Here is a 26,943-nt window from a genome sequence, read left to right on the forward strand (position 1 = left end):
ATGGGAGGTAACTCAGAGGAGCTGTGGAGAGAGGGAACATCTGGTTCTCACTAAAGCGTGGATAAGGCTGGCCAGAGCTTAGAGGTGGTGTACACAGCCTGGTTGAGGTGGTGATGGAGTTGTTGTCTTTGGAATTAAGGAAGGATGCTCCTCCAGGTAATTGAGGAATTGGCCTTGAGTACTTGGGTAGTACTTGACCTGGCCTCTCCTGAGAAGCTGCACTGCTGCAAAAGGAAAAGCAGCAGCATGTCTAGGTCCCTGCCCGGCTGGGCTGACCCAGATTTGCTCCTGGGCATGGACGTGCAGATGGCTTGGTTTGGGGGGCACACATGTGGGCACAGCACAGGGCATCCACCCAGCAGCACTGAAACAGCAAGAACTGTTATCAAACCCCACTGTTTGGTATCTGCCTGGCCTGGAAGGCTGCCTGGGGCTGGGGGATGGCCATGCCAGGGACAGTGTGCTCAGGGGCATTCCCAGAGCCTGGGGCAAGGCTGGGGCTGCTCCCAGAGCCCAGCCTGAGCCCTGGCTGCACTGGCCGTGGGGAGGGGCACAGTCAGATCTCCCCCAAGGAGCTCTGCACCCTGCAGAGGGCCCTGACCCAGCTGGCAGGTGTGTGTGTGAGTGTGTGTTTGTGGGCACAGCACAGCCCCCTCTCAGTGTCACTGGGAGCCTTGCTCTGAGCTGCCTCCTGCCTGAGGAGTCATTTGAGAATGCCATCAGGAGGAGGACACTAGAGTCCCAAGGGATTTGACAAAAATTCGTATTATCCCACCTAGAGAGATTCAGGCTGCCTGAGGGATCAGATTGGTTTGATTGGACAAAGGGAAGGAACAGCCCCCACAAAAATCCCTGTGTGAGAGCTGGGAAGTGGCTGGGAACGGTTAATTGGAGCTAAGGTGTAGGAATGCCGTGATAAATGGTGAATTTGGGAAAGGTGGCGGGGTTTGTCACAGCTATTACAGAGCCGAATGAAGCGTGGTTGCCATGGCAACGCCGTGTTTGTTGTACACAGGACTGAGCCGGGGGCTGCCCAGCGCCCCGCTCCGCCGGGCTCTGGGGCTTTCCCAGGACATTGGTCTCACAGTCCGGGCAATGGAGGCAATGCCCCGCTAGGTATGGATATTTTAAACTTTATGAAATCGCTGATAATTTAGACCTTGTCTCTGGAATTACCTGGTAAATGACCACAGCAGCATTCAGAACTAAAAAGCAATGAGGTGTGCACAATTACCTTCCAAAGCTGCAGCCACACATGGACTGAAGCCTGAATTTAATTGCAACATGGGCAGATCGGTGCCTTTTCTACATCCTTTCACTGATGAAAAGAGCATGTCAGCTCTTTGGAGTTGAAAGCACAACAGAACCAAAGCCTGCACTGGCAAATCAGAAACTTCTAAATAAAAATTCTCTGGCAAAAATGAAACACAGGTTCAATTATTGTAATTCATTGCATATTTCAAATTATATTTTCAAACAGGTGTAGTTAGATGAGTAAAAATAGCTTTGTGAACTGTCCTCAAATGGTTTACATGCATTTAACTGCAGTTAATGAAGGGCTGATTGAAGCTAAATGATTTCTAAAATTTTTAAATGACCCACGCATGTTGTAAGGGGCCTTGTACCAGCTGTAATAAAATTCAATCCAGCTGGTCTGTCCTTGGTCCTTACAAGGCCTTACTGACATAAACGGCCCTTTTAAGCCCACTTTGCTTGTGTAAAACCCCCTGGTTCTAATTGTAACTTTGCATGAACCAGAGGAGGTTTCAGACTCTGTGAATTGCATCTGCCAAACAAGTACACAAATGCAAGCCCTTTTTTTCCTGGACTGATACCGCAGCTCAGTTCACACAGGAAGGTGCACAAAATCTGGCAGTGTCATGTAACACTCCATTAGTACGTGTGAAATGTAAAGATACTGGGAAATAGAGTTAGAAAATACACTTGTAAAATCTAGCCAAACAATCAGGATCAAAAATTCAAAATTCAACAAACCAAAATCCAACAAACCAAAAATTCCAGCAAGAGTATCTGGAATGTGGTCAGTCTCTGCACTGATTCCAGTCTGATTCCAGAGCAAAGTCTTTCTAAAGTAAAGGCTGTTCCAGCAGTGCTGCAGCCCCGCTGCCACAGCATTATAAATTAATGCCAGAGATGCCAAAAGGCCCCTTAAGTAGAACATGTCAGCATGCAGATGTTGAGCAGGAGATTCACAGGAGCACTGGGAGCCTCCAGGCCCCCCTGGGACGGCCGCCAGCCCTGCCACAGCAGCTTTGCTGGTGGAAGCACATTCCCCTGCAGACCAGGAGAGCTCGTGGAATGGCTACTTCCCTGCCATGGGCCCTGCCTGTGGGGCAGTGAGTGGAAAAAAATTCTTCCACCCTGTGGAGGAGCACACAAACTCAGCCAGGGCTTCCCTACAAAGAGCCAGCTTGCGCTTGTGCAGAGCTGCAGCCTTTGGAGAGGCTGGCTGGGGAGAAAGGAACGGGTAACAGGGAAAGAGGAGCACACAAACATCCCTTTGCTGCTAAAACCGAGGGACTTACACTTCACTGATGGTTGGTAAGTTAGGAGAGCTTAGTGCAAACCTCTGATGTGCTCAAGGCACAGCCTGTGTGATCTGTGTATGGTCTCCTGTAGGTGGAACACAATGCTCTCCGTGAAGTGTTCCAAGGCCTGTGCATGTGGCACTTGGGGACATGGGTCAATGGTGGCCTTGGCAGTGCTGGGCAAGTGGCCAGACTTGATGATCCAAGAGGGTTTTCAATGTGACTGCACCAAAAACTCAGCGCTGCAGTGGGTCATTTCCTGGTGTCTTACTGAAGTGAGGACTGTAGAAGTTAGGTGTGAAATGACAGCAGGAAACACTCAAGAAAATATTTCTGTGGAAGGCTGAGGTTTCCTGTACCACAGCACTAGGTGTGCTGTGTTACCTGTCCAGCCCTGGGGTACCTCTCTGGGAGGACATTCTCACCACGCCTTCATTAATAGAACTACAGAACAGAAAAAAGTGTTGCTGCTCTTTATCTTTTTCTTTCTCCTTCCCCCAGACAAGTGATTTGGCTGTTCCTAATTAAAATAAAGAAAAAAGTGGCATAAGCTTAATTAAGATTTTAATTCTGTTAGAGCCTATAGGAATAAATCAGTGCAGACTTGGTAGTGACAATCAGAAAATACAGTTCCTCTTCTATCACAGAGATGGTAATAAATGATGGGAAATCCTGAGACAGGGATGCAAAAGCTTACAAGTGCAGGTGTGTCTCTAACCCTGTGTTTGCAGCTATGCTGGATCAAAGAACAATGAAACGGGCTTTCCCAAATATAGGTACAATTCCTATACTCTGGTGCTGGATTTTTTGGTGGGATTTTGGGACATGGACCCGTTCTTTGGAGGCATCGGTGAGAAACTGCAAAACATGTGAAACACTGCGTTTTTCCTAAGCAAAAGGATGCTTTCCTGAGGGTTAAGTATAAGAACGAAACACAAACACCTCTCAGCTGATGGCCTGACCATGGCAGGTGGGATGAAAATGAATAGAAATGAGGCCCAGGCAGCCTCTCCTCCTGAATCTGTATAGAAATCCTGGTTTTACTGTGCTCATAGAATAAACCTAATGAAGATCCCCTGACACAGACAGAGTTCCTTTGAGCTGCACTTCAGACTGTACAAATTACGTGCATTTTAAAACTAAAAACTGCAGTAATTTTAGTAGTTCCATGATTTTTTTAATGTAAGACTGTATCTTCACTCCTTGGCTAGTAGATTCTCTCCAACAGGTCTTATTCTCAGACCTTCAGTATAAGTTTTCAATTCCAAATCAGGAATTCCTTCAAATTCCTTCTCAGAAGTTACCTGCATGCTATCAAGGAGAAGGGACTGCTGGTTTTACAGGACTTAAAAATACAGAAAATGCATCATAGGATGTTGAACAGGCACAGGACAAGTGTACTTCATTTTTCTTGACTGGGAACTGGGCTCCTCCCTTGGCTGTTAAGCGTTCCTGTCCAGGATGAAAGTTTTTGGCACAAGTAAACAGAACTGAAGTCATTGGTGGCACCTCACCTGTGCAGACAACAGCAGAGACTAAAGCTGTTCCCCAAACGCCTGGCCTCAGCTCCTGGGTCACTCCCTGCTACTCTCAGGTGGGCCCTGCTGCTGGGAGCAGTGGCTGAACAGTCTGGCACCCCTAGGATCATGGCATTGACAACACTCCCAGATCAGACATTTTCATATGGAAAATGCTGTCCCTGAACAGTGACAGCGTTATTTTAAACTGAATGTTCCTTTGGAATCAGCCTCACTGCAGTTTCAGCCACACACTCATATGCTGTCATCTGAATCACAGATCCCACTTGGCAGGGTATTCCCCTCTTTGCCTTGCTGAAGGGAAGAAAAAGAAACAGCAGCAAAAAGAGGCAGAGGAGACACACCCATGCTGTGGCCTGTCCCCTCCATCACTACCACCCCGGTGTGGGCAGGAGGAGCGACCCCAGCCCGGGCTGTGCCTGGGCAGGCTCCTGTCTGAGCACTGTGAACACCTCTGCCCCTCGCAGGACCCTTCCAGAGGTGCCATCCCCGCACCCTGTTTGGAACAGCCCCCAAGGCCACGGGGCTGTTGTAGCAAAGTGTGCAGTTGCATTTTCACCACAATTAGGTGCCTAATTGTGCGCCTGGGCCTGGCTGCTGTGTTTGCACGTGGACTTAATGATGATTTATCGAGGAGCTCTCTGGCCACACCTCGCGCTCTCCAGCCTGGCAGAGGCAGCCACAGGGTGAGAGGTGAGCCTGAGTTCTGGCTTCCCCCCAGCTTTTATTTTAAACTGAACGCCTGTTTCTCATGGGGTTTTTAAACCACTGGAGGAAAGGGAGAAGTCCAACTCCCAGTGTCAGTGTGAGACAAGCGCACTGCTGTACTAACAGCTGGGAAAAAGAGAAATTCCAGGGAAAAGGCTAGGGCCAGGTTAATGAATTAAATTTCCATGCGAGGCGTCCAAACAGTGCTGATGTTGAACTTGACCAGTGGTGTGCTGTCAGGCAATAAGAACCTGTACCAGCGAAGGTCAAAAGGGGTCTTCTTTCAAGAGAGATAAATTCTCCGAGTCCTCTCTCAGGATCATCCAGCTGCCTTTTAACTCAGAACTGCCTGAACTCCAACACTGGAGTTATCAGGGCCAGCTCAGCTGCACAGCCATGCAATTGGACGCTTAATAGACACAGCACTGTGAAAATGTCTATTATTTCCCTTCAGTGAAACACTTTTTAACTACAGCATCCAATCACTCTTTATGGCGTATGATGTCAAAAACACTTACTGCACAAGCAGAGATCTGTGTTTCTTTTGCCACAGACAATAAATCTTTAGTGTCTTTTCTTGCCACGCATCACTCCACTTGCTCTCAGGAGGCACCATACGCCTCTCTTTCCCTCTGCCTCTTCTAGCAAGGTCACTTTCCAGTGATGAAACAACTTTTCCAGAAGGTATAGTGTTCAATAATTAATACCTACTGATAATAGCTTCCCAAAGCAGTGCTTTAAAGCTCTAATGCTCATCACAGACTTGCAGTGGGAAGAACCCTTAAAATAGCTCTGAGTAGCACATCTGAAAATACCAGCCTCAGGAAGCTGGGGTGCGTGACCGAACTTACGCCATGGCAACAGAGAGACCTGAAGCCCTGGTGGCAAAGGAAGCCCAGCCCTTCCTCTGACACCAGGCAGCATGGCTGTACTGCAGGTGTGAGCAGGTCAGGCCACCCCCGTGCACATGCTCCAGTGTCATCTCCCGAACAGGCACATCTCCTGCTGCTCCTGCAAGTTCTGTGCCCACAGGGTCCCCAGTGGGAGCATGCTCAGGAAGGTGCCCAGCTGCAGATGCTGAGGACTCTGCTTAGACTGTGTCAGACAGGTCAGGGACAGACCCTAATCCCAGAGTGGCAGCGAGCCCAGAGCACTGTTTCCCGCTGCTGTTGCAGAGTTCCCTTCTCCCAGCCATCTCATTAGCACCAAACTGGCCTTCCCAGGCCACCTCCAGTGACAGCAGCCTTTGGCAAAAGCACGGCAAATGCCATCCCTGAGCATGCACTGGACAAAGCAGGGGATCAGCAGTTCCAGTGTTTCTCCTGGCTGACAGGGGGTGCCACGTGGCTCAGCCCGAAGGCAGCAGGTGAAGAAGTTATTCATAAAACTGCTCTTCAGAACCATCTCAAGAACAAAGCCTCCGTGCCACAACTTTCTACCTAAGGAGTGCAGTCCTTGATAAATGCAGGGGGCTCTGTGTAGTTCATTCTAGACTGGTGTAAGATCTGACTTGGCTTGGCTTGTGTATGTGTACAAGGTGAAATCTCTGCACCCTAAGCTTCACAACAAGTAAGAGTGTATTGATGGGAAAAAACCTGTTTTATGTTGTTCTTCTTTGGCCCCAAATGCCCTTGTCATGGTTTTTACAGTTTAACTCTCGCATTTTCACCCCCTAGAAATGCACTGTGAACCCCTTCAGCTGGAGCAGTGACCCTCTGCTCCCAGCTGGTACTCAAGGCTCACCGGGGCAGCTCTCCTTCCCCCTTCTGGCACGCGCTTGTTTCATTACTTGGGGCTCACATCACCTCTGCACAGGTGCCTCAGTTGCCCTTGTCCCTTGAGAGAGCCCCGCTGCTCTGCCCAGAGGACACACTGCATTTAGGGATGTATGGCCCAGTGGGAAGGCACATCCTTCCTGCTGCTGCAGGGGACACAGCACACTCCGTTACTCCTGACTTCTTCGAGCCAAAACCTAATATTACTCTCCTTTCTCTAAGCAGAGCATTTATGAGTTTATAAATCAGGACAGACTGACATCAAACATGCCCTGAGAGTTCCTCGGAGCACTCACAGGGTGCCAGCTGGGCATGTGGCTGGCTTGGGAGGAAAGGGCCTTAATTACAATCAGCATAGGAAAAATTTAAGGAAAGAGGAAGAGTTCTTTCAGAGAATTCCCACAGTTCTAATGCACAGATTCCTATGTACAATGGAAAAGTTATATCCATTATATTCTCCTAATCCTTCAAACACCCTTCCTTTCTATTGTAAATGTTGGTATCGCAGGGAAAAACCTTACTGAGCTGCCGTAATCATGGAGCCGATGGGCCCCGATGACCTGTAACCACCTGCTGGGACACACTGATGTCACCAGAGGGAACCGGTGCTGCTCCAGTGTAGGAGCAGCTGGGCTGGGAGGGGCCTTCCCAGCATTCCCATCACTCCCCGGCCACTTCACTGGGGAGCCGTTGTCTAGAGATGTTGTTTTAGTAAAGGCATGACAGCAAATGAGTGGTTGTGGCTGGGCTGTCAGAGATGCTGTAGGCACTCACAGCTCCCCAAGGGGGCAAACAGAGACGGGAACAGGGCAGCAAAGCAGTCCTGAGAGACAGGGAAGCAGCCCATGGAAGAGGGGGTGCCCTCAGATGTCCTCTCTGTCTCTCGTGGGTGAGCAGGAAACTCAAGAGCTTCTGGGGGATTCCCAAATTCAGGGGTGCTCAGCTGGGCTGGGAACATCCTTCCCAGAATGGAGTGATATCCTCAGAGCCTTGGGCACTGCTCTGAATGTTCAATTCTAAATAACCAATTTTCTTTTGGATCATAATATGCTCATTCTGTTCATCATTTTATAGCCTTTCCAGATTTTAGTAGGTTCTGTTTTACTATAATGTAAAATAAAATATCATCCATCTACCTGGGTACAGAAAGATAAAAAACATGTTACAAACTCCTGTGTGCTTTGCACCTTCACTTCCTCTCTGCTCAGACAGGCACAGTTTGCATCCAGAAAGGGAACTTCTATTTCACACTAGTAAAGCATTTCTGTTGTTCCACTGGAAAAAGATGATAATGAACTCCAAGAAAATCTACTCCTTTTTCATAGGCTCAAACTGTTTTACACTGCTGTGTGTGGCCTGCTGGACTAATAAAATAAAGACAGGGGAAGGCTATGGGAGAAAACTGCAGACAGAAATGTGTCCGAGGAACAACCATTACCTAGGAAGGAGCAGTACAGGGCCCCAGAGCACCCACAAAGCTGCAGCAGGGAAGTGCTGTTCTAGGAAGGCAGTCACCCCATTCCCAAGGTTAGGTTCACAGCCAGATGTGTCACCTGTCCTGAGGCTGCAGGTCAGGGACACTGCTCCTCTTCGTTGGTCACCTGTCCAGCACGGCTTGGAGCCTGGCAGGAGCTGAGCCCACCTGAACTGCAGTGGTTGATCTCATGTAGCATTTGGCCACCAGTTCCCAGAAGTTACAGAATTCTTTTCGGAATGACTGGGAGGGGACAGACCTGTGTGCACCCACAAACCCTCTGTGAAGGGAGCAGCATCGGTAACCATCGCTGTGATCTGCATTACCTTCCTTGGAGCCTGTGTTTAAACTGCAGGAGGCTGTGACACAGCCAGCCCACAGTCAGTGGTCAGGAAATGTTCTGCCTGGGGAACACCTGGCCAGTTCAAAATGCAAACAACTGAAGTGTTATAGGGGTTTTGTTAACACTTTATGGATCTGTAGTTCAGAATGCACTTAAACGTGCAAAAACTGATTTAAGAACAAAAGTAATTTTGACTAATGGGAATACAGTAATAAGATCGGAGGAAATAGATGTAATTTTGGATCACTTTTTCTTCTCCCTTTCTCCACTGTCTGCCTCTCCCATGCAGCAGGTCTGCTGTAGTTCTTCCCAACTTTTAAAGAGCTGTAGGGGAAAACAGGTCCCTCCACCTGCCTTCTTTTGGATAATGTTGTGCATAAAAGAATTAACATGTGCAACTGCTTACAGGCTTTACAGCCCCGGGTTGGGCAGGGCCTGGGCACATCTGAGCATCCTCTGAACCCCAGTAGCTGCAGTTCACCACAGATTTGTAACAACTCACCCTGGGTGACTGAACAAGCTCGGGCTGCCACAGCTATGGCCAGTGATAGCACACCTGCCAGGTGAGACAGAAACTCACTTTCTAGAAACAGCTTTTCCAAGGCGTTTTCACATGCCTTTGCTGTTGGTTAGAGGAGCAGAGCCCAGTGACAGGGAAACCAGCCTAGTTCTGTTCACCTCATTCTGTCACCGCCTCCCATGTCAGAGCCCCTCTGGCTCTCGTCACTTATTTCCAGCATCACCTGACTCTGTTGTATCAAGTATTTGTGCTGATCTCCTCCAAAATGGCAGTGGAACCACAGCCTAGACTTTTTTAAACGTGCTGTGGAAGAACACATGGACCTCTCACTTAAATCTGCCAAAGCAAGAATGCCATTTGAACGCTAATCTAGATAAATGGCACATAAAATTGATCTGGATGAATACACATATCAGTATAAACAGAGGTATGGGTGTTCATTGTGTGGAAATGCAACCTTTGTGCGAGGTGTTTTTTCATTTCCATCCCCTTTTGCTGAAGAGTGTATGAATGCAAACGCTTCCTCGGCGCTGCGTGCGCGTTACCCGTGCGAGCAGCTCCCATACAGCGATGTATGTATGTGTAAATTGTGTGAATGTAAATATAGATAGGCCATATGTCCCCAAAGTCCCAAAAGAGCATCTGATGTTGATATGTAGACAGTGTGTTAAGGACCTTCCTAATTAATAAGCCAGATTAAAAACCTCTTGGCAATCAATTAAGATTAATGACAGAAGTCATTCTGTCTCCCCCTCCGCCCGCGTCTCGGGCTGTGAAAACCCTGGGTCGGGAAACTTTAATCCTGTTATCTGCTGCCTCCTTCATCTGCAAAGCCTGGAGATTAGCTCAGCGGCCATTCCCAAATCCTGGCCAGCCGCTCGGACAGCTGCCCTGCGCCGCCAGCTCGCAGGGGAGGAATAATCTGGGCAGGGGAAACGGGCCTGGTGCATCACTCTACTGCAGCTCACTTCATGAGAAAGGTGTCGTGAGGATGAGGAAAACAAATGTGCTTGTTGCTTGGGAATCCTGCACAGTGAAACACTCGGTGATTACCAGCCCCTGCCCTGCCCAGGGAAAGGTTTCCTTTGGCTTGGCTTGGGGGGCTGCACTGCTCGTGTGCTGACAGGGAAGCTGTGGGACACCTATGGCACATCCCTGCTGCCCCCAGCACTGGCGCTCCTTTCTCCATGGCTGTCATCCTGTGTCGCATGGCCTTGGAACTGACAGGCAGGTTGGTTTCTTCCTGTTCTCTCATTCCTATCAATGCTCACAGAGGGATGAGTCCCGAAGGCTTGTTTAAGAGAGCAGCAGACTCATCTGCACCAAGGGAGGCAGTGCCAAGAACTGCTGCCTACGTAGTTGGGAAAATATCCCTGTTTCTCCTGACACCAGCACAACATCCTCTCTTCAGCAAGATGGTCCCGCCCGCTTCCACTGACTGACAGCAAATCCGCCTGCCAGGAGAGCCACCCTAGTCGGGATGGGCACCTGCCAGGCAGCCAGCCAGACCCTCCTGAAAGCAGCTCAGATTACACGGAGAGGCCGTGACTCCAGTGACCAGGAGCTTCCTTTTGGAGGGAGCACTGCTAGCCACATCTTGCACGTGCAGAATGTACTACTTCTGTATTATGCAGAGATGTTCAAAAGTAACAGTTTAAACAGATGTTTGTGGTAACTCTGCAGCCATTATTAGAAAAGACCTTTAAAGCAGGCAAATACTAACAGGCTTAAAAACAAGCACATGTGTCTTCCTGTTTAAAAAGGCTGGTTTGTACATGGAAGTGCAAGCTGGAAGTATTCTATAGTTCTCCTCTCCTCTGATTCTTTTAGAATGAAGTACAGTCTTTCTTTGCTTTTACCACTGACTCCTATTTCTCTCCTGATAGGGAAAAATCTTCACTACAAGTGCCATGAGCTATTTGTGGACTTAAATATGTTTGTGTGCATAAATGCACACAGGATCAGAGTCTCAGCCACCATTACATTACAGCAAGCTTAGACAAAGAATCGAAACTGCTGGTGATCACCTTGTGGTGCTAAACTGTGACTTGGAAAACAAACACAAGGTTTTAGAGGAAAAACTAGCCCCTGAGGCTGGCACTGTGCCCCTGTGCCAGACTGTGTTCCTGGGCAGCCCCAGACTCCTGGGAAAAGAAGTTCAGTACAGACCCTTGGACACTGAACTGGTTTATCAGAGTAGCCCAGACTGCTGTGGCTCAGTCTTCTTTGCCCCTTTAATAAAAAAAAGAAAGGAAGTCTAGCTAGGAGCACAGAGACAGGGTAATGCATCATTTATAAATTACCTTGTTAGCGCAGAAAACACCACATGGCTCTGCAGCCGAAATCTCCTGCTGCGGACTTGCTCTGTTTGATGGGAGCCCTTCAAAAGCGCTCGTGGCTTAATGGAGGCTGTTTGTGGGGCCCTCGATCCATACCTGCTGTCCTCATCCCTCACTGGGAGCCCGGCGCAGCTGCTGCGGCGTGCAGCTGTCTCTGAAGTGGCTGCATGTCCTCGGCCCCCAGCACAGCCAGCCCGCGTTGGATCTCTGGATTTGTGCCTGAGGCGAGCTGGGGAGCAGCTGTGTCCAAGCCGTGCTACCTTTAGTGTTGCAGCCCCCGGGCCCCACGTGCCCCGGCCTGCCCCGCGCTCCGCGGCCGCCACACAGCTGTGCCCGCAGCCTGCTCGGTGTGCCCACACCTGGGCGCTGCCCGCCTCCGGCAGCCGCGGCTCCCGGGGCTCCAGCCTCCCTGGCAGCCTCCCGGCACGGCCCTCACACCGCCTGCCGCACGGCACAGCCGGGACAGCGCGGGGATGCACCAGCAGCTCGCTCTGCTTTGGTACTTCGTGCCTAAATTTCAGCTGCCTGATCAAGCACTGCAATTCAGCAGTGAATTCTTTTACGAATGGAACTGACAAGTTCTTAAACAGTAACAGAAAGATGATGAAATAGAACAACTCCACGCCTCCGCGCGTGCGTGTGTGTGTGTGTGTGTGTGTCCATGTACACTTGTGCACTGACACACACCAAGGGCCCACCATGGGATCTCCACCCAGTGTGTTAGGAATTAGGAAAAAGATACCATTTTTTCCCCAAGACGGCAAACACTGTGCAGACAGAAATGGCACTCTGCAGTGACACAGGTCACATCTGACCCACCACTCCTTTAGGCACAAATATCACTCCTTTTCCCTTGAGCTACTGCTCTTTTTCACAAGCCAAGGTGCTGGCCAGTGTTGCTGGCCAGTGTCAGGCCCAGGGAAGGGAGGTGTCTGACTGCACAATGGCTCAGCAAAGCCTGCCCCCAGGGCAATTCTTACAGTAACTCCCTGCCTTTAGGGGCATAAATCCTCAAATCAGGGTCTGATTGACACTTTTTTAGCCTTTTCAGGCACCCCTTCTATGTTCCTGTTCACATTGAATTTACCTGTTAAACTGTATTGTGCCATGTATTTTGTGTGTAGATTGCTGCTATTATTGCTGCTCCATGTCACATGCATCATTCATGCAAACAGTGACTAACCTGCCACGGTAACAATGCTAACAGCTGTATCCAGCTGTGCTCTCCACCTGCAGCATGACACTTGGCCATTCTGCTGCTTCCAACACTGGCCTTACCTTAGTCTCACCTCTTCATTCTTTTGAACAGCACCAAACTTCATCCGGGGAAAATAATCAAAAGTCCTGTTACCTCCCATTCTATCCCATGTAACTCCCTTCCCTTCAGCCCTCTCATCCTTTCTGTGGCCTTCATGTTGTATGGTGCATAGACAGGGCTCTGTAGTACGTGAGACTGTGACCTGTGCCATCCTGCTTAAGGAAAAGCATTTGCTCCCGTGGCTCTTGCCAAGTGCCACAAACAGGAAGCTGAGTGGATGCAGGAGGTAATGCTGACATTCAAAATGACACTTTCCTGAGGAGCAGCAATCAAAAATACTTGATCTGGTTTCACTGTCAGAGGTGCAAACAGCACTTCTGTGTCCTCAGCAGCATTTGGGTGAGAGGCCCCTTTTTCAGTGGCCACAGATGTTTGAGGAGAAAGGAGTGTCTGAGAAACACATTTCCTCACCTTTTTCTTCTGTGAAAGGTGTCACTGGTGCGGAAGCGCAAAGCTCTAGGAAGCAACTTGCGCGGACATTATTGCCAGCCTCTGCAGTTACAGACAACTGGGTGTGAGAGCGATTTGTGTGCCTGTGACAGGAGTTTGCCCTGCACGGGCTGTGTTCCTGTTGAGCACACACCACATGCAGCACCCCTCCCTCTGCCTGCAGGAACCCTGTGCCAGTGCCGCGCATCCAGGCTGGTGCCACGCCTCTGTCGCCACACGGATCGTGCGGTGTGTCACCCTTCCCGTGTGCCACTGCGGTGGCCCCCCGCCCGCCAGGCCGTGCGCCGCGCACCCACCTGGTCTCCTTGCTGAGGCCGCATCAGCGAGACTCTGTCGTACTGGCGCCGCAGCAGCGCCCACAGCGCGTCCAGCCGGCCCTGCGGGGACACAGGGGCTCAGTCAGGGGCAGCAGCGGCACCGCCACCCGCATGGGGGCTGCCCGGGCCATCCTGGGCACCTGCAGTGCAGCTCCACTTCCCTGGAGCCAGGCAGGCCGAGCTCAGCCTGGCCTGTGTCCCCTACAACCACTGTGGTGCTGCTCCTGCCCACGTGGAGTGCCAGGGAGGGCACTCACCTGCCCGGGGAGCGGAGCCGGTTAGGAGCATCCCGCTCTGCACGGATGGTGCCGGGCCTTGCCTGTGTGCCTGGACATCACGGCTTCAGGGCTTTCTGGGTGTCACTAGGGACCCGCAGGCACTTGGGAAGACAGCAGTATCCCAGAGTGCCACCTACACCTGGGTGCTTTCTGCTCTTAACACCTAAAGGAGGCAAGGTGTTTGCAGACCCACCCTCTGCCTGTAGGCAGTGCTTGTGTTCTGTTTGCAGGTGACTCAGAGCACTGTTCTTATGAGCCAGATAGAACAATTCACTTTTTATCAGAACTCTTGCATTACAGTGTTTCATATAATTTTTTGCTTTTTTTGGTTTGTCATGACAATGTGTGTTTAAAACTTAGTGTAGCAGCTACAAACTGTGCAGTTTTGGGTTTAATTAGTTCTACTAAGCCAACAAAGCCCCCATAGATTTTAATGCTGTCACTGTACAATATGTCCCTTTTTAAGGGGAGGCAAACAGAACGTGGCAGTAATGATCAAGTATTGCATTTAGGGCTACAAACTGCTCCTGCCATTCCTGCTGAGTAGGTGTTCCCTTCGAGAATAGCACATTGCACTTGAATGGGAACACTTGGAAAGTAAGGCACGGCTCAGCCTGCATAAGGCACAAAGAATCCAGCCCTTATTAACAAATCATTCCAAAGACTGAACAGATACCTTGATTGGTGTGTACCACTTCTGCTGCATGGCTGGTGAGGTAGGCTTTCGTTTAGGTGGTTTAGGGTGAAAAGGTTCTTCTGGTTCTTCTGGGAGTTTCACCACAGCATTCTTTGCTTTTTCCAACCTGGCCCCTTCTTCTGTGGAGCCTTTGTCGCCCCAGCGCACCTGAGGAAAGGCAGAGTTCAGATGTGAGTGCACCTCAGGGCAGGGACAATGCTGCAAATAACAGGATAAATCTGGAAGAAGTGCTGGATAAACGAGAGAGGAGGTGCTGAGGAGATTACTACCTCTTCATTATGGTAACAACAGTCTTAGGTAAAGGTCTGTAAGTAAGTCTCAGTAGTGAAAGAAAATCCTATCTTGCTTCACATGGGCGACAGGGAATCTGTGAAATCTTCTCTAAGTAATGATAAAAAAATGTAATTTCTACTTCTGATTTATTCTAAAATACCAGACCTTAATCTGGCACCCATGAAAGGCAAGATTTCTGAACCCAGGTCTCCTAGCCCAGAGAGTTTTCAAGAACCCCAGTGTAGTTTTAATGTGATGCTTAAGGAGGTTTGGGCAGAAGCTCCTTGAACCTGCTCAGTTTTCCATGTTGTCCTGCAGGAAGATACACACTGCAGAAATGCAGGTGAAGCTGCCTACCCTGCCTAAGTGCATGCAGAACATGCAACACTGTGTATGTTAATGTTAACTGTGTATGTTACACTGCTCCAAGTGTGTGTGTATATATACATAATATCATATCATATGCAGTTGAAAGAGCAGCAAACCAGGGTTATCACTGCTGGGGAGACAGACACATATTCCCACTTCCATACAGACTGTACTCACTGTCCTCAGGAGATGAAATACATGGAAAAACCTCCCCACTAAGAGGGATAATTCACCTTGCTGCAGGAATCCTCTTTCACCTTGTAACTGCAGGCACCATGCAGCAATCTGAGCAGGGGTGTTTGCTGTACTGCACACAGAAACCAGCCTGGACAAGGCGGTTCCCTTCTCATCCAAAAAGTAACAGCTAAAAGATTGAGAGTGCTTAGTGACAGTGGCCTGGATCATTTCAACAAGACTTGCCATAATCATGCCATTTGCTGGGATCTGGCCTGCCAGGAGGCCCCTGTACACCTGTCTTTCACTGTGATCAATGGCACTTGTACAGGGCTTGTCATGTGGCTGCTAACATGTATTTTAAACACTGTTAAAACCATTAGCTGGTGGATCTCACTGAAAAAATTAACTCCTCCTTCAGGGAGAAGCCAGTTCACCCAGGAGAATCCAGAAGTGGTGGAATCTGACCACCCAATTTTGACATAAAAATTAATTAATGTAACAGGTGGGGTCTGGCAATGACATCACAAACCCGGAAACAATGCCAAAAGACAGAGCGAGGAGAGCAAACAGCACTGCCCAAGCTATGTGGGACTGTCACAGAGCGGTGGAGCGAGTGGGGAAGGCAGGAGTGGATGGGTACCTGCCCCAGCACAGGAGTGGGAAGTGCAAGGGTGAGAGTTCAGTCCCTTCCCTTCTCCAGAAGGGGAGGCTGCCAGAGGAATCAGGATGCCGGAGGAATGGCAGAATAAAAGAGGCCAGAGAAGCAATAAAAACCAGATGACTCCATGCCACAAGGACTGCTGCAAACATGGAAGAAATGTCATGACTGGGCCAGCAAGTTTGTCACTGGCCATGGCACAGAAACCACCTCTACCTGCCAGGTAAGGAACAACCTCCCTTGGGGTGTTTTCTCTCGCTTCTGCCCCAACTCTCCAAAGGAGCAGCGTGCTCTTCTGAGCCAGGGAGAGCTGTGAACACTGTCCTGCTCTCCCAACAGCCTGAGCCCATCTTCCCAGCCCACCCCAGACACGGCAAGGCAGAGGTGAAGCTCCCCACTCAAACCCAGAGGCACTGACCATCGGTGTCCAGCTAGACCTGTCACTGGGGTCTCAGGGACAGACAGAGCCACAGCCCCACAGAGGGGGGGGCTTTTTTCTAGGGCCCATGATTACGCTGGCAGGAATTTCAGTTGGTTAACTTTTTTAGCCCTTAGTCTTGCACAAAATTCCTACCACAGATGAAAAGGTTTTCTAACCCAATCATCAGTTTCTACCCTCATTTGCATTTTTGCCATGGGCTGAACGTGTCTTTCTTTGTGGTCCTGATGTCACTTGTGTTCATGAGGTTTCTGCTCCATTGTGCAGGATCCCATTTGGGAGCCCCTCCTGGAGGCTATCATAGTTTCCCTCAAATCCAGGCTTGTAATTCTTGATGTTGGAATGCATTTCCTAGTTTGCTTCTGAAAAACACTGCACAAAATGTTTGCTTTCTGTGAAATCTGAAGCTCTTCTAAATTAGCAATTCTGAACTGCTGAAGAAAATGCATGTAAGTGACACAGCTTCAAACCTGCATGCTCTGCTTCTGCATTTAAAAAGTACTCAAGCAAAGCTGATTAGGCCACTATCTTTAAAGTTTCATCAAGACACCTCAGTATGGCCGAGGTGGGTGTTTCAGACAGAGACAGCTTCCTGGACTGCAGTTAGGAACTGCTTTGCACATTCCATATAGGCTGACTTGACTACAAAACCTGCCATAAGGATGTGCCCATAAGGATGCACATTCTTCATTCTGTTTTAATTAACATGATGCTATCGTGTCTCTTCAAAGACAGGCTCTGTTGTCGCTGCGAGTCCCTCTGGGATCAAGCCTCTCCTCAGCGTCACCATTGTCAGCGCATTTGGCTGGCCCACACTTGGGGGACTTATGTTTCACTGTAATTCCTTCCAAAACACGCAGAAAAGGCTCTCACTCTCTCTTTCTCATTAGCGTGATGGAAAGAGCATGTCTTGAGGCAGCTATTTAAAGTCCCAGTCAAATGGAACTACTGAAAGCTGTTCTTTCAGAGGCAAGGTCAGAATTGTTCGATATGGTAACAAATTTTCCAAGGCTTATGCCAGTGGGAAGACAAGCACACATTATGGCCTTGTATTTTCAGTGCACTGTCAAGTCTTTGTTTCCACACTTGCAGCCTCAGAGAGCTCGTGCTTGAGGGAACTGCCATCTCCAAAACATACCAACCTCCATCCTCTTAATTCCCCCAACTCCTCGTCCACCGTAGTAGGAAGCATCCACCGTGGGCCACTTCTTGGAAGGCAAGGGCTCTGGTTCTTCTTCCTGTAAGTACATTCAAATGGTATTTACTTTTGAAAGATGCTTCCACCCACACAGTGAATGTCTTTTCTATATATTTCACTGGAGTTCCCAGAGCGTACCCTGTTGGTTGTGAAAGGGGTGCAAACACTGAGGACAGCAGAGCCTCCACTGCGTTACTGCCTGTAAGAGGGAGAAGAATTCCCTTCTAAGGGGAATTCCTCAGTGTCTGAAATGACAGAGCAGGGGGAAAACACTGCGTAAGTCCTACATGAATCTTTATGTGTTGGACAAGGGCTATTCAAGCTTTCTGCTTTCAGTGCAGAATGTGGAAAACAAAGCTATCTTGGAATAAAGGCCCTAAGTGTTTCTTTGGATCAGGACTTAATTCAGGCCGCACTGAGCTGAGGCAGAGCAGAGATCTGGACTTCAGCAACCCTGTTCTCCTCTGAAGGCACCCCCGGGGCAGTCCTTTCTCTGGCAGCACTCAGACAAGGAGCCAGACACACGGCGCACAGGGAAGCACAGGAGCGGTTCTATGTGAGCAGCGTGGTAAGATGAGCACCATCAGACCATACCTCTTTTGGGACTGGCGGAGGTGGAGGGGGATCCTTGATGACCTGGAAGAGCCAAACATAGGAAAGAATAAGGCACTGCAGTGGCAGCAGCCAAAGGCAACAGACCACGGTAAGAGTGACCTGCTTCCACCCGAGCCCCCACAACCGCCAGCGAGCTGGCAGCCTCTGCTGCCCGCTCCCCTGGGCATCCATCAGCGAGGCCTTCTGGAAATTACCACCATCCATCTGCCAGACCTGCCATCCCTGCCTGCAGACACTCTGGGCAGACGTGTCTGCCACCGCGCTTCCTGGCCGGATGAGCCTCAGCCGCCGTGAGGGACAGCCAGTGCCGAGACCCCGCAGAGTCCGTGAGCAATCCCGGAGGAAAAGCGTCTGAGGCCTGTGTGAGGCCCTGCACAGCCGTGGGCCGAGCTGCCGCTGCTGCTGCTGTGTGGCTGGGGAGTCTCTGGCCCAGTGACAAGTGTGAAATGCCTTCTGGCAGCTCAGGCTTCACCTCTGGATGTCCTGGACGCTTCCGCAGCCCTCACATTTCCCAGCTCCATGACTGTGCAGTGCCTGCACTGCAGTCACACTCCCACACTTCTGACACTGCTCCGGGTGAAGCCCACTCCCGGGAGCATTTCTTACACCTCTATTTAAATCTCCCTACAGTCTCTTCCTGTTCCCTTTGCCACATCCACACTCTAAAGCTCAGAGAATGCCCAGCACTGACAGTCCCAGCAGGGGAGAGGCAGGCAAGGGACCCTCTCCACTGATTTGGCTGCGAACTGCATGCACAGGCACTCCTCCTCGAGAAAAGCAGGTTTGCAAGCTAACCTTGTTAAGTTTTTTGGTGACATTGGGCCATGTTTTGGGTTTGGGATTGCCTGGAAATGACTAAAAAATACACCTTGAATATCAAGGAGTCCATTTTTGCTATGCCTTGATATTACACAAACATATCCAAAACTGCGCATGCTGACAAACAACTCAATGTAATACAGGCTTTAAGTAACTTAATTGAAATATGCCTTACTTGAGTCACTCTGTGCTATTTAATGTTAGTACTTTCATTAAACACTGCCTATGAGCAATACCATTGCAGACAGTCAGCACAGTGCATGAAAGAAACATATTTTTCTGATCAGTAGAGTTTTCCATCTTGATTTACATTTCACTTCTCAGTGCCACCCAGGCAGTTACTACTGACTGCCTAAACAGGCTGTGGACTTTCAGCAATGCATAAAGGAATTCTGCCCAATAGCAGAAATAACATATGGCACCCCTGGAACCAGCTTTCCACAGCCCTTCAGATTTAAGTTATGGAATGGCTCATTTGTCAAGCTCAGAGTGCTTTGGATGGATTGGAAAGTGACCTGTAGGTTTCAACTCTGAGACATCCCTTTGCTGTTAGGATGTTGCAAAACCATGCCAGACATTACTTTTCTTTAAATAGCTCTGAACACTTTTTCTTCCTAGTCATCAGGAGTTTCCAGCATACTTAACAGAAAGTAATTATTTAATTAGTGAAACATTCCTGAGAGCCACACTGCTATCATTACCCTAACTGTACATGAAACAGCAACACAGAGGGATCGTGAGACAGATCCTGAGAGATACTTGGATGCTGAGTTGGATTTGCCAAAGCCTGGAGATATTCAGTTCTTGCTGAAAGCAATTAGGAGACTGGAAACAGTAAAGCAGCGCTTTCTCTCAATGAAGGGACACCTTGTTTAATTTCTGTCATTATTTCCATTTCACCTGTCCCTAACCATCATCCCAAAACAGTCTCTGTCAGGCCTGCCAGCTGTACAGGAGAAGGTCCTTCTGGGTGGATTTGTGTGCCCCCATATGAAATGGCACTGCCCTTCCCCATCTACAGCTGTGCCACTCTGAAGGCTCACATCTGTCTGGACACAGACAGCTTTGCCCAGCCAACCTCTCTGTGATGAGGGATGGAATTCCTGCGGGCCCTGTGCCCATTGGGGATGTAGGAATTACAGCTCCCTCCCTGACAATCAAGGGAAACCTGACTTGTTTGAGCTTACTGTGGCTTCCTAAGGCAATAGTCAGTGGCAGCTTTTGCTCATCTCCTCAAGTGGAGGATCTAATCCTGTGCCAGCTCCTGAACTCGCTGAAGTTTGAGGGGAAATTCAGTTTAAAGCCAAGCAATCCATTAATTAGCTGTTATTTCTAATGGCTTCAGAAAATCAAACTTGTTTTAAAAGTGACAGTGGTGTGAGAAAATAATCTGCTTTGAGTAGCAGCTCCTCACCCTGCTGACAGCACTGGAATGTCAATGCCTGCATCCTTATGCTTCCACAGGCTCTCACACTCACACACTCGAATCACACGTGCACACACAAGGATTCTATTCAATCGTGTGATATTCCAAGTGAAATCATTAGAAAGCTGTTTCTGAAGAAGAGAAATCCAAGGCACACGTGCAGCTCTGCATGGAGCTGCACACAGATCTGCACAGAGGAAGACCTGAATATTTTAAATTAACTTTCCCCAAGCTGGATTCAGATTGTTTCAGTGACAAAGCCTCTGAATAATGCTGCTGTCTTATCATCCTCATGGAGATATGGGCTGCTTCCTCAGTTTGTTTGGTGTTATCACCAGTCTCTCAGGGCAAAGCTCCATCTCATTTAGTGAGTTGCAAAAAATGAAGGTTTGAGTTTGGAGAAGAACTGATTTCTTTAAAAAAATCATTAAAAAAAAGAAGTTGGTGCTTGAGGCAGCAGTGCCTCTGATCCACTCATTAACACTTCTCTGCCGCTCCATTATGTGGGCATTAGGAGATGTCAGCTCAGAGCCTACAGCCAGCTTGCTGCAATCATATGTTCCACAGCGAAGGACAAGTGACAGAACTGTCACAGTGAAACCCTTGAAAGTGGGGGACAAGGAAGGAAAAGGAAGAGGAGTCCCCCTGCCCCACCCTCTGAGTGTCCAAGGGACTCACACCATGGAACGCTGTGAGACTGAGCCCCAGCCAGGATGGAGCTGGGCCGCAGGCAGGGGACAACACACCCGCCTGGCTCCAGACACTTGTTCTGCCCACAACACCCTGCACCTCTCTTTTCCATTGGAATCTGACTCCTGTGCTCCTGCTCCTTCTTCCAGGAAACCAGGGAAGCAGAGCCAGAGGAAGGGAAGAGCAGGTCCTGCCCGGCCCTAATGCTGCCTCTCTCCTCAGGGACGCTGCCCTGAAGCCCAGGACTACTCAGCCACAAGTGGCCCTTCCAGTGATGGATGTCCAGGCCTCATGGGCAGGAGAGAAGGGCAGGAACTGAGCGAAAACCAGAAGGAAGGACCAGTGCTCTGCAGCAGGTTCAGTGCAACAGCGTGTGGGCCTGGAACACAGCAGTGCTGTAGCAGAGGTCTAAGATTGCCTTTTCTTTTGAAGTAACAAAATAGTACCCACAGGAGGTGGGAGGAAACACAGAGGGCACAAACATTTGAAGAACTATGGTTTTATAAGGCTGAAAATTGATAATATAGAACTATTCACTGGAGTGTTTCATGTAGCAATTTTAACTTATGAAGCTGGTTTCTGAATCAAGGTTAGTTTTTTTTTAATAATAAAACCAGTAGTTTGCTTCTTACTGATTTGCCATGTTCCTTTTCCATAGGGAGGCTCATCATATGAAACCAAGTGGAGGTAAGGTGACTAACAGGAAGCTCCCTGGATTTCTGTTGGGCCTGTGCTGTGGTGAATGAGAACAAGCGAGGCTTTTTGTTCTCACCTCAGGAAGCCCAGACTGTGAGGGTGCAGATGGAGGCTGAGATTTCCTGCCCTGGACAGCCAGGGGCCCGATGGACCCCCCGGGTCACAAGGGCTGCAGCATGGTCAGTGAGAAGGCCACTTCCTCTCTGCCCCACATTCCACAAGCCCCAGACAAGAACAGGTACCCAGACCAGGGAAGCAATCTCCATTTCCCAAGTCCTCCATGCTGTCCTTGAGCTGAATGAATAATAAACTTCCCTGCTCCCCCAGAAAGGAATGGCAGGAGGAAAGTGATCAACACTGCTGCTGCTGGGGTGAGGATAGAGAGCACACTCAGATAAAAGAGATGGATGTGTGCAGGGATTATGAAAAAAAAAATAGGGATTTCCAACCTGAGAGCCCCTAATGGCCTACAAATACCAATTTTACTGAGAGCAGTTTTAAAGTGGTCCTTGATGTCAGGGTAACATCTGCACACCATTAAGGCCACCCCATTCCCAGTATCAGCACCATGCTGGTGCTGGTTCCTGTGCACGTGACGCAGACAGGCGGGGCCATGCCCAGTGGAGCCCCAGCGCTGGAGCTGCTCTCCCCAGCCCTTTCCTGCCTGTCACAAGCCCCCCCAGAGCTGCCTCCCCATCACTTCACAGTTTACTGCAGGATCTGTTTCCACCCCAGCTTAGGGTGCAGGGGCTGTTCCCCAGGGTCTGTACTCACCACTTTGCAGCAGAGGGGCCAGAACCACCAGAGCAGGCCAAGCGCCACCAGCAGCAACAGCACGAGGACGGCAATGAGCGCTGCCACGCCACTGGACTGCGGAGACAGCAGGGACAGCGTCAGTGTCCCCAAAACACCCGCTCGCCCCAAAAGCCAGCGACAGCCCTGCTCAGCCCAGGGGCTTCCTTCTGATGTAAAGCTCATAAAACTGATAGCCCTGAGATCAGAACGAGGCCCACCTTGAGGAAAAGAGAGAGCCCACTGCCTGCTGGGAATGAGCCATCAGACACCAAAGGGGAAGTCTCATCCTAAGCCTGTGGATAACAGAGAGGTGCCCTTCTCCTCCATGAGGTCCCAGGTCTCACAAGTGGATTGGGGAGCACGCAGGGAGGTTTGTAGGCGTCCCTACAAACAGTACACCTGTGAGGCTTTGATGCTGATCACCCAGACCCCTGCACAGACTGTGGCACGCTGACTCCCTGCAGCCGTGCTGTGGGAACCTGAAACTGAAGGAGGGAATGTTCCTGCTTCCAGCAATACTTGAACTACAGAACTGAGCAGCCCACCTCCCACGCCTCCAGTCCACTTCCTGGGGGCATCTTTATTCCTACACTTTAGGCTTTTGGAACAACACTGACAGAAACACAACAGCATCTCTAGGAAAATAAAAGTTATTCAGACTTCAGCTGGGGAAAAAAGGAAAGGAGCGACCCAGGGAACCACTGAGACTGGGATACTGCATGAGCAGTCTTGCCCCAGAGGTGCTCCACTGCACATGGGGGTGGAACAGAGCCATATCCCAGGTGCAGTGAGGCACACAGGTACAGTGGTGCCTGGGTGCCTAATGTCGGGTGATTCTGTTTGTTTTCACTGCAGTAACGTGTGTTTGTTGGGAGGCTGTAACTTGTAACTCATCTCCCAGTCAGCCGTCAGCTGCTCAGCTCCCAGAATTAGTGAGCAGTTCTAGCAGTGACCCATTTCTTGAGTTGCCCATCTGCTACTATGGAAACAGCAGTTCTTGTGTGGAGCTGCCTTTGCTGCAGCACAGGCCAAGAGCAGAAACCAGAAAGAGACAAAAAAGGCTGCTGAGAAGCTCTTCCTGCTGCTGTGCACATCTGTACCTCTCTGCTTCCTGCCAGGACAGGCTGTGAGCACAGAGCAGCAGAGCTCAGTGGGAAGGCGGTGCCCAGCACCTCGCTCTGAGCTGCTTTGTGTCAGGGCTTTTCTGTTCCTCTCTGTGCACTCCTGGCAGCTCTTACAGGGGCACCATGTGCTGCCTCCTCTGCAAGGGCTGTGGTGCAGGCAGGCTGCAGCTGGGCTGCAGCAGCTCCTGTGCTGCACAGCCCTCAGCCACCCTGCTCAGGTGTACGGCTGGCGTGCTGCTCACTGACAGAGGCCCTGAAACAGAGAACTGTGATTTGGGCTCTGTGTTCCTTTGGCTCCCAGCTCAGTAAGGCCTCCCATCCTCACTCTGCAGGGCTGCACTCCATCTCTGATTTCTACAGCCGCACAAATTGTGAGGTTTTAAATGAACAGAATAAAAATGTCATTTTTTCTCTTTTCAGTTACTGATCTATGAGCAAAGGAATCCTCTTGGGAGCAGTGTGTGGTGATGGGCAAAAGAGATTCTCTCTGTGCTCCACGCCCAGTGGAAAAGCTGCTCTCCAGTCACACTTGAGGTAAGACACATTTACAGGCCCATGTGCACAGCACATGCTCGACACTGTGGGCTCATGTCTCCCTCCACAAATTCCAGCTGTCCTGTGTAATATAGAAGGAATTAAAGGACAGCAAAAAAAGTGAGAGTAGAAAATTCCTGTGTTAAGTTAGAACAGTCACTGGCTGCACAAGTGTGTGGTCTCTCCCAGAAGCAGTTTTTATCTCTTCCATAACCTGTGATCAGACTTAGCAGGATGTTCCCACTGCCTCCCTCCCAGGTGCAAGTGGGACGCTCTGGCCTCTGCTTGGACAGGCTGTGTGCCCAGATGAGCAAGAGCTGAGAGCCTCCACTCCTCACTCAGGTGCCAGAGTTACAGAGCATTGGCACCTGTGCAGGACTGTAACCTCTCTCCACACACAGGCTGAAGGGCCAGGCTTGTGCCCATCTGCTCCCTGCAGTCCTACAATGGGAAGAGCCGTGCCAAATGGGCCCCAGCTGATTGTCACGCCTGGCCCTCAGGACAGGTCTGTGAGGGCAGGGAAGCCTCCCAGTACTTGGAAAGACACAGCTTTGCACAGCAAAGTGGAAGCAGAGGTTTTGTACTCCGAGGTCTTGCAATGGCAAAGTCCAAAAAGAAACGGGGTGTGGAGATTTTACAAGGGGTTACAGAAGCCATTCACTTACACACTCCGAAGCAGTGATGGTTAACGAGCTGGACATGAAAGACTGGCCTTCATTCAAACTCACCAAAACCTCCAGGGTTCTGCCAAGAGACAAAGAAGAAACATGAGCAGCCATGGAAGAGCCAAGAAAGGCTCTTGTACCTACAGCCTCTGCTCCACAGGGAGTGTGCTCAGAGGGGAAATGGAAGCCTGTGCTTATTCATCTTTGGGAATAAGTTTGGTCTCCTTGACAAAGAGCTGTCCAAGTAGAGAATACCCCTTCCCCATTCCACAGAGCAGAAAATACTCCCAGAAGTTTTCTGTAAAATAAACTGAAGTTCAGCTGTAAAAGTAGCATTGTTTTGTCTGTTCCATAACCATCTCCTTAGTCACACACAGACATTATGGTTAAAGATGTCGGATAATTATAAATGGTCAGGACTTGCTATAAATAGCCCCGAACACTGCACACAAATAGTATGTGGTTTACATTTTACAAATTAACCCTACAAGAAAACAACACATGGTGGATGTTAAACAGAATAAGACTCCTCAGCTTCTCTGGCTTGGATTCCCAGGATTCAGACAGTTTATGTTATGCATAGATGTAATTAAATAAAAATGTAGATATCCATGAACTAAAACGATTAATCATTTACACCGTTGTTACATGTCATGAGTTTCTATTCTGGCACAAACACTGCAGTCAATATGGAGTTCAAAGCTATTTTAGTTAATTTGGCTCATTTCTTCTTCAGTTTTAGCAAAAATGAAGTGAGTTGCTTCCACTAAACTCATTTTTAAATGATCTCTGTTCTGAATAATTGATCCAACAGAAAGAATAACTCTAATTTCCTTCTAATTGGAATTCACTGGAATAAGTGAATCAGAACCAATAAAAAAACCAAATCTATTTGATTCCCTTGCAGAGCAATAAATCAAACCACAGTGAAACTCTGGTCAATGATGACTTTTTTTAAGATGTGGTGCTTTTTATTATTTTTCATTCCTATGGCTTGTTTTGGCATTGTAATCAGGAATGCTGGGGGAAATTCCAGCATGGAGATTGTGCTCAGGTTTGGCCAAACACTCCTGGAACTTCAGGGCAGGAGGGTTTCCTGCCTCCTCTGGGGGAGAGGAGGACCCCCAGGCTGAGCTGCTCACACACTCCTGCAGCTGCCCCAGCAGCCCTGTGTGCCCTGGCAGCCCTCTGAATCCTGCCTGGAATGCCACTAGTGAAGAATGAGGCTGTTTTAGTAGATGGTCTTTGCTAGCAAATGGAGCAACACAGGGACACGAAACACACCTTGATAAAACATGTAAGCCACACTAAAGCAAAGGATCATTCCCTGGCATCCTGGGGACCTTGACATGTCCTTGAGCTCACTGGGTTGTGTGACACTTCTGTGAAACACAGGGATTCCCCAGCGGGCTGGAGCCCACTGTTCACCTCGCTGTTTGCAACACAGTAACCGTGCCCAGCTGTAACAGGCACCACTGGGACTGCACTGCCCAGCCCCGGTGCCCTGTGCCACGCCGTGCCCGCAGCTCTGCGGCCCTGCTCCCGCTGTGGGCACGCTGACAGATCCCAGGGAGCAGGCTCACTGAGCAATCAGCTCCAGCACGGACACGCTGCGGGGCGGCAGCCCTGATACACCGCTGCAGGGATGAGCCACTGGAGATGTCACTGGAGCTGATCATACCCGCTCCGTTCTGGGAGCCACAGAGTGAACTCACACAGATAATTACCTCATCTTCAAAAGGATGAACCTGTCAACACACAAAAGCACTCCTTCCCTGAGACTGTCATGGCTCTTGGGGATACCCAGTACATCCTTTCATTTCTTGAGCAGCCACCTGTTTGCTGGCTGTGGGTACTTGTGATTCATACAAACATTGCCCCTTAAACCGGAGTCCCAGAAAGAGGTGTCCTGTTTCTGCTACTCCTTCACACACAGCTCAGGACAGACGCGTACACAAACACACCCCAGTGTTTACCAGCAACCGGCCACGTGTGTGAGGCTTTCAGCTCTGCATTCTGCCGAAACTGAAAATATTCTGAGATGAAAATGACAAGCGGCAGCAATCCCATTTCTCGGGCCCCTGCATTTCCCACTGGTGACTGTCACTGCTGTGTGAGGGCCGAGTCCCTCCAGTGGAGCTCAGAACAGTCCAGTCAAG

At 49.6% G+C, this 26,943-nt stretch overlaps 1 protein-coding gene and 1 long non-coding RNA gene across 26 annotated transcripts in view; one reads left to right on the top strand and one right to left on the bottom strand.

The window, feature by feature from the left end:
* The window catches only part of LOC135298584 (uncharacterized), a 250,881-nt gene that overhangs the window by 204,051 nt on the left and 19,887 nt on the right, over nucleotides 1-26,943 (top strand). For 9 of the 24 annotated variants that reach the window (XR_010360570.1, XR_010360573.1, XR_010360566.1 and 6 more), the window contains 5 exons: nucleotides 15,826-17,462; nucleotides 17,818-21,376; nucleotides 21,629-23,243; nucleotides 24,006-24,119; nucleotides 24,378-25,116. This is a non-coding gene — a long non-coding RNA (uncharacterized LOC135298584). Of the gene's footprint in view, nucleotides 1-15,825; nucleotides 17,463-17,817; nucleotides 21,560-21,628; nucleotides 23,262-24,005; nucleotides 24,120-24,377; nucleotides 25,117-26,943 lie in introns of those variants that run through there. The other 15 variants (XR_010360571.1, XR_010360581.1, XR_010360577.1 and 12 more) reach the window with 15 other exon arrangements.
* ANTXR2 (ANTXR cell adhesion molecule 2) overlaps nucleotides 1-26,943 on the bottom strand; it is a 77,854-nt gene that overhangs the window by 12,192 nt on the left and 38,719 nt on the right. For both annotated transcript variants that reach the window (XM_064416325.1, XM_064416326.1), the window contains exons 11-16: nucleotides 24,785-24,863; nucleotides 22,441-22,536; nucleotides 18,015-18,056; nucleotides 17,365-17,460; nucleotides 14,286-14,453; nucleotides 13,311-13,391 (exon numbers count right to left, since the gene is read on the bottom strand). In XM_064416325.1, the coding sequence (XP_064272395.1) occupies nucleotides 13,311-13,391; nucleotides 14,286-14,453; nucleotides 17,365-17,460; nucleotides 18,015-18,056; nucleotides 22,441-22,536; nucleotides 24,785-24,863 (562 nt within the window). The remainder of the gene's footprint in view (nucleotides 1-13,310; nucleotides 13,392-14,285; nucleotides 14,454-17,364; nucleotides 17,461-18,014; nucleotides 18,057-22,440; nucleotides 22,537-24,784; nucleotides 24,864-26,943) is intronic.

This window comes from Passer domesticus, chromosome 4 (genome assembly GCF_036417665.1).
Source record: "Passer domesticus isolate bPasDom1 chromosome 4, bPasDom1.hap1, whole genome shotgun sequence".
Classification (NCBI taxonomy): Eukaryota; Metazoa; Chordata; class Aves; order Passeriformes; family Passeridae; genus Passer; species Passer domesticus.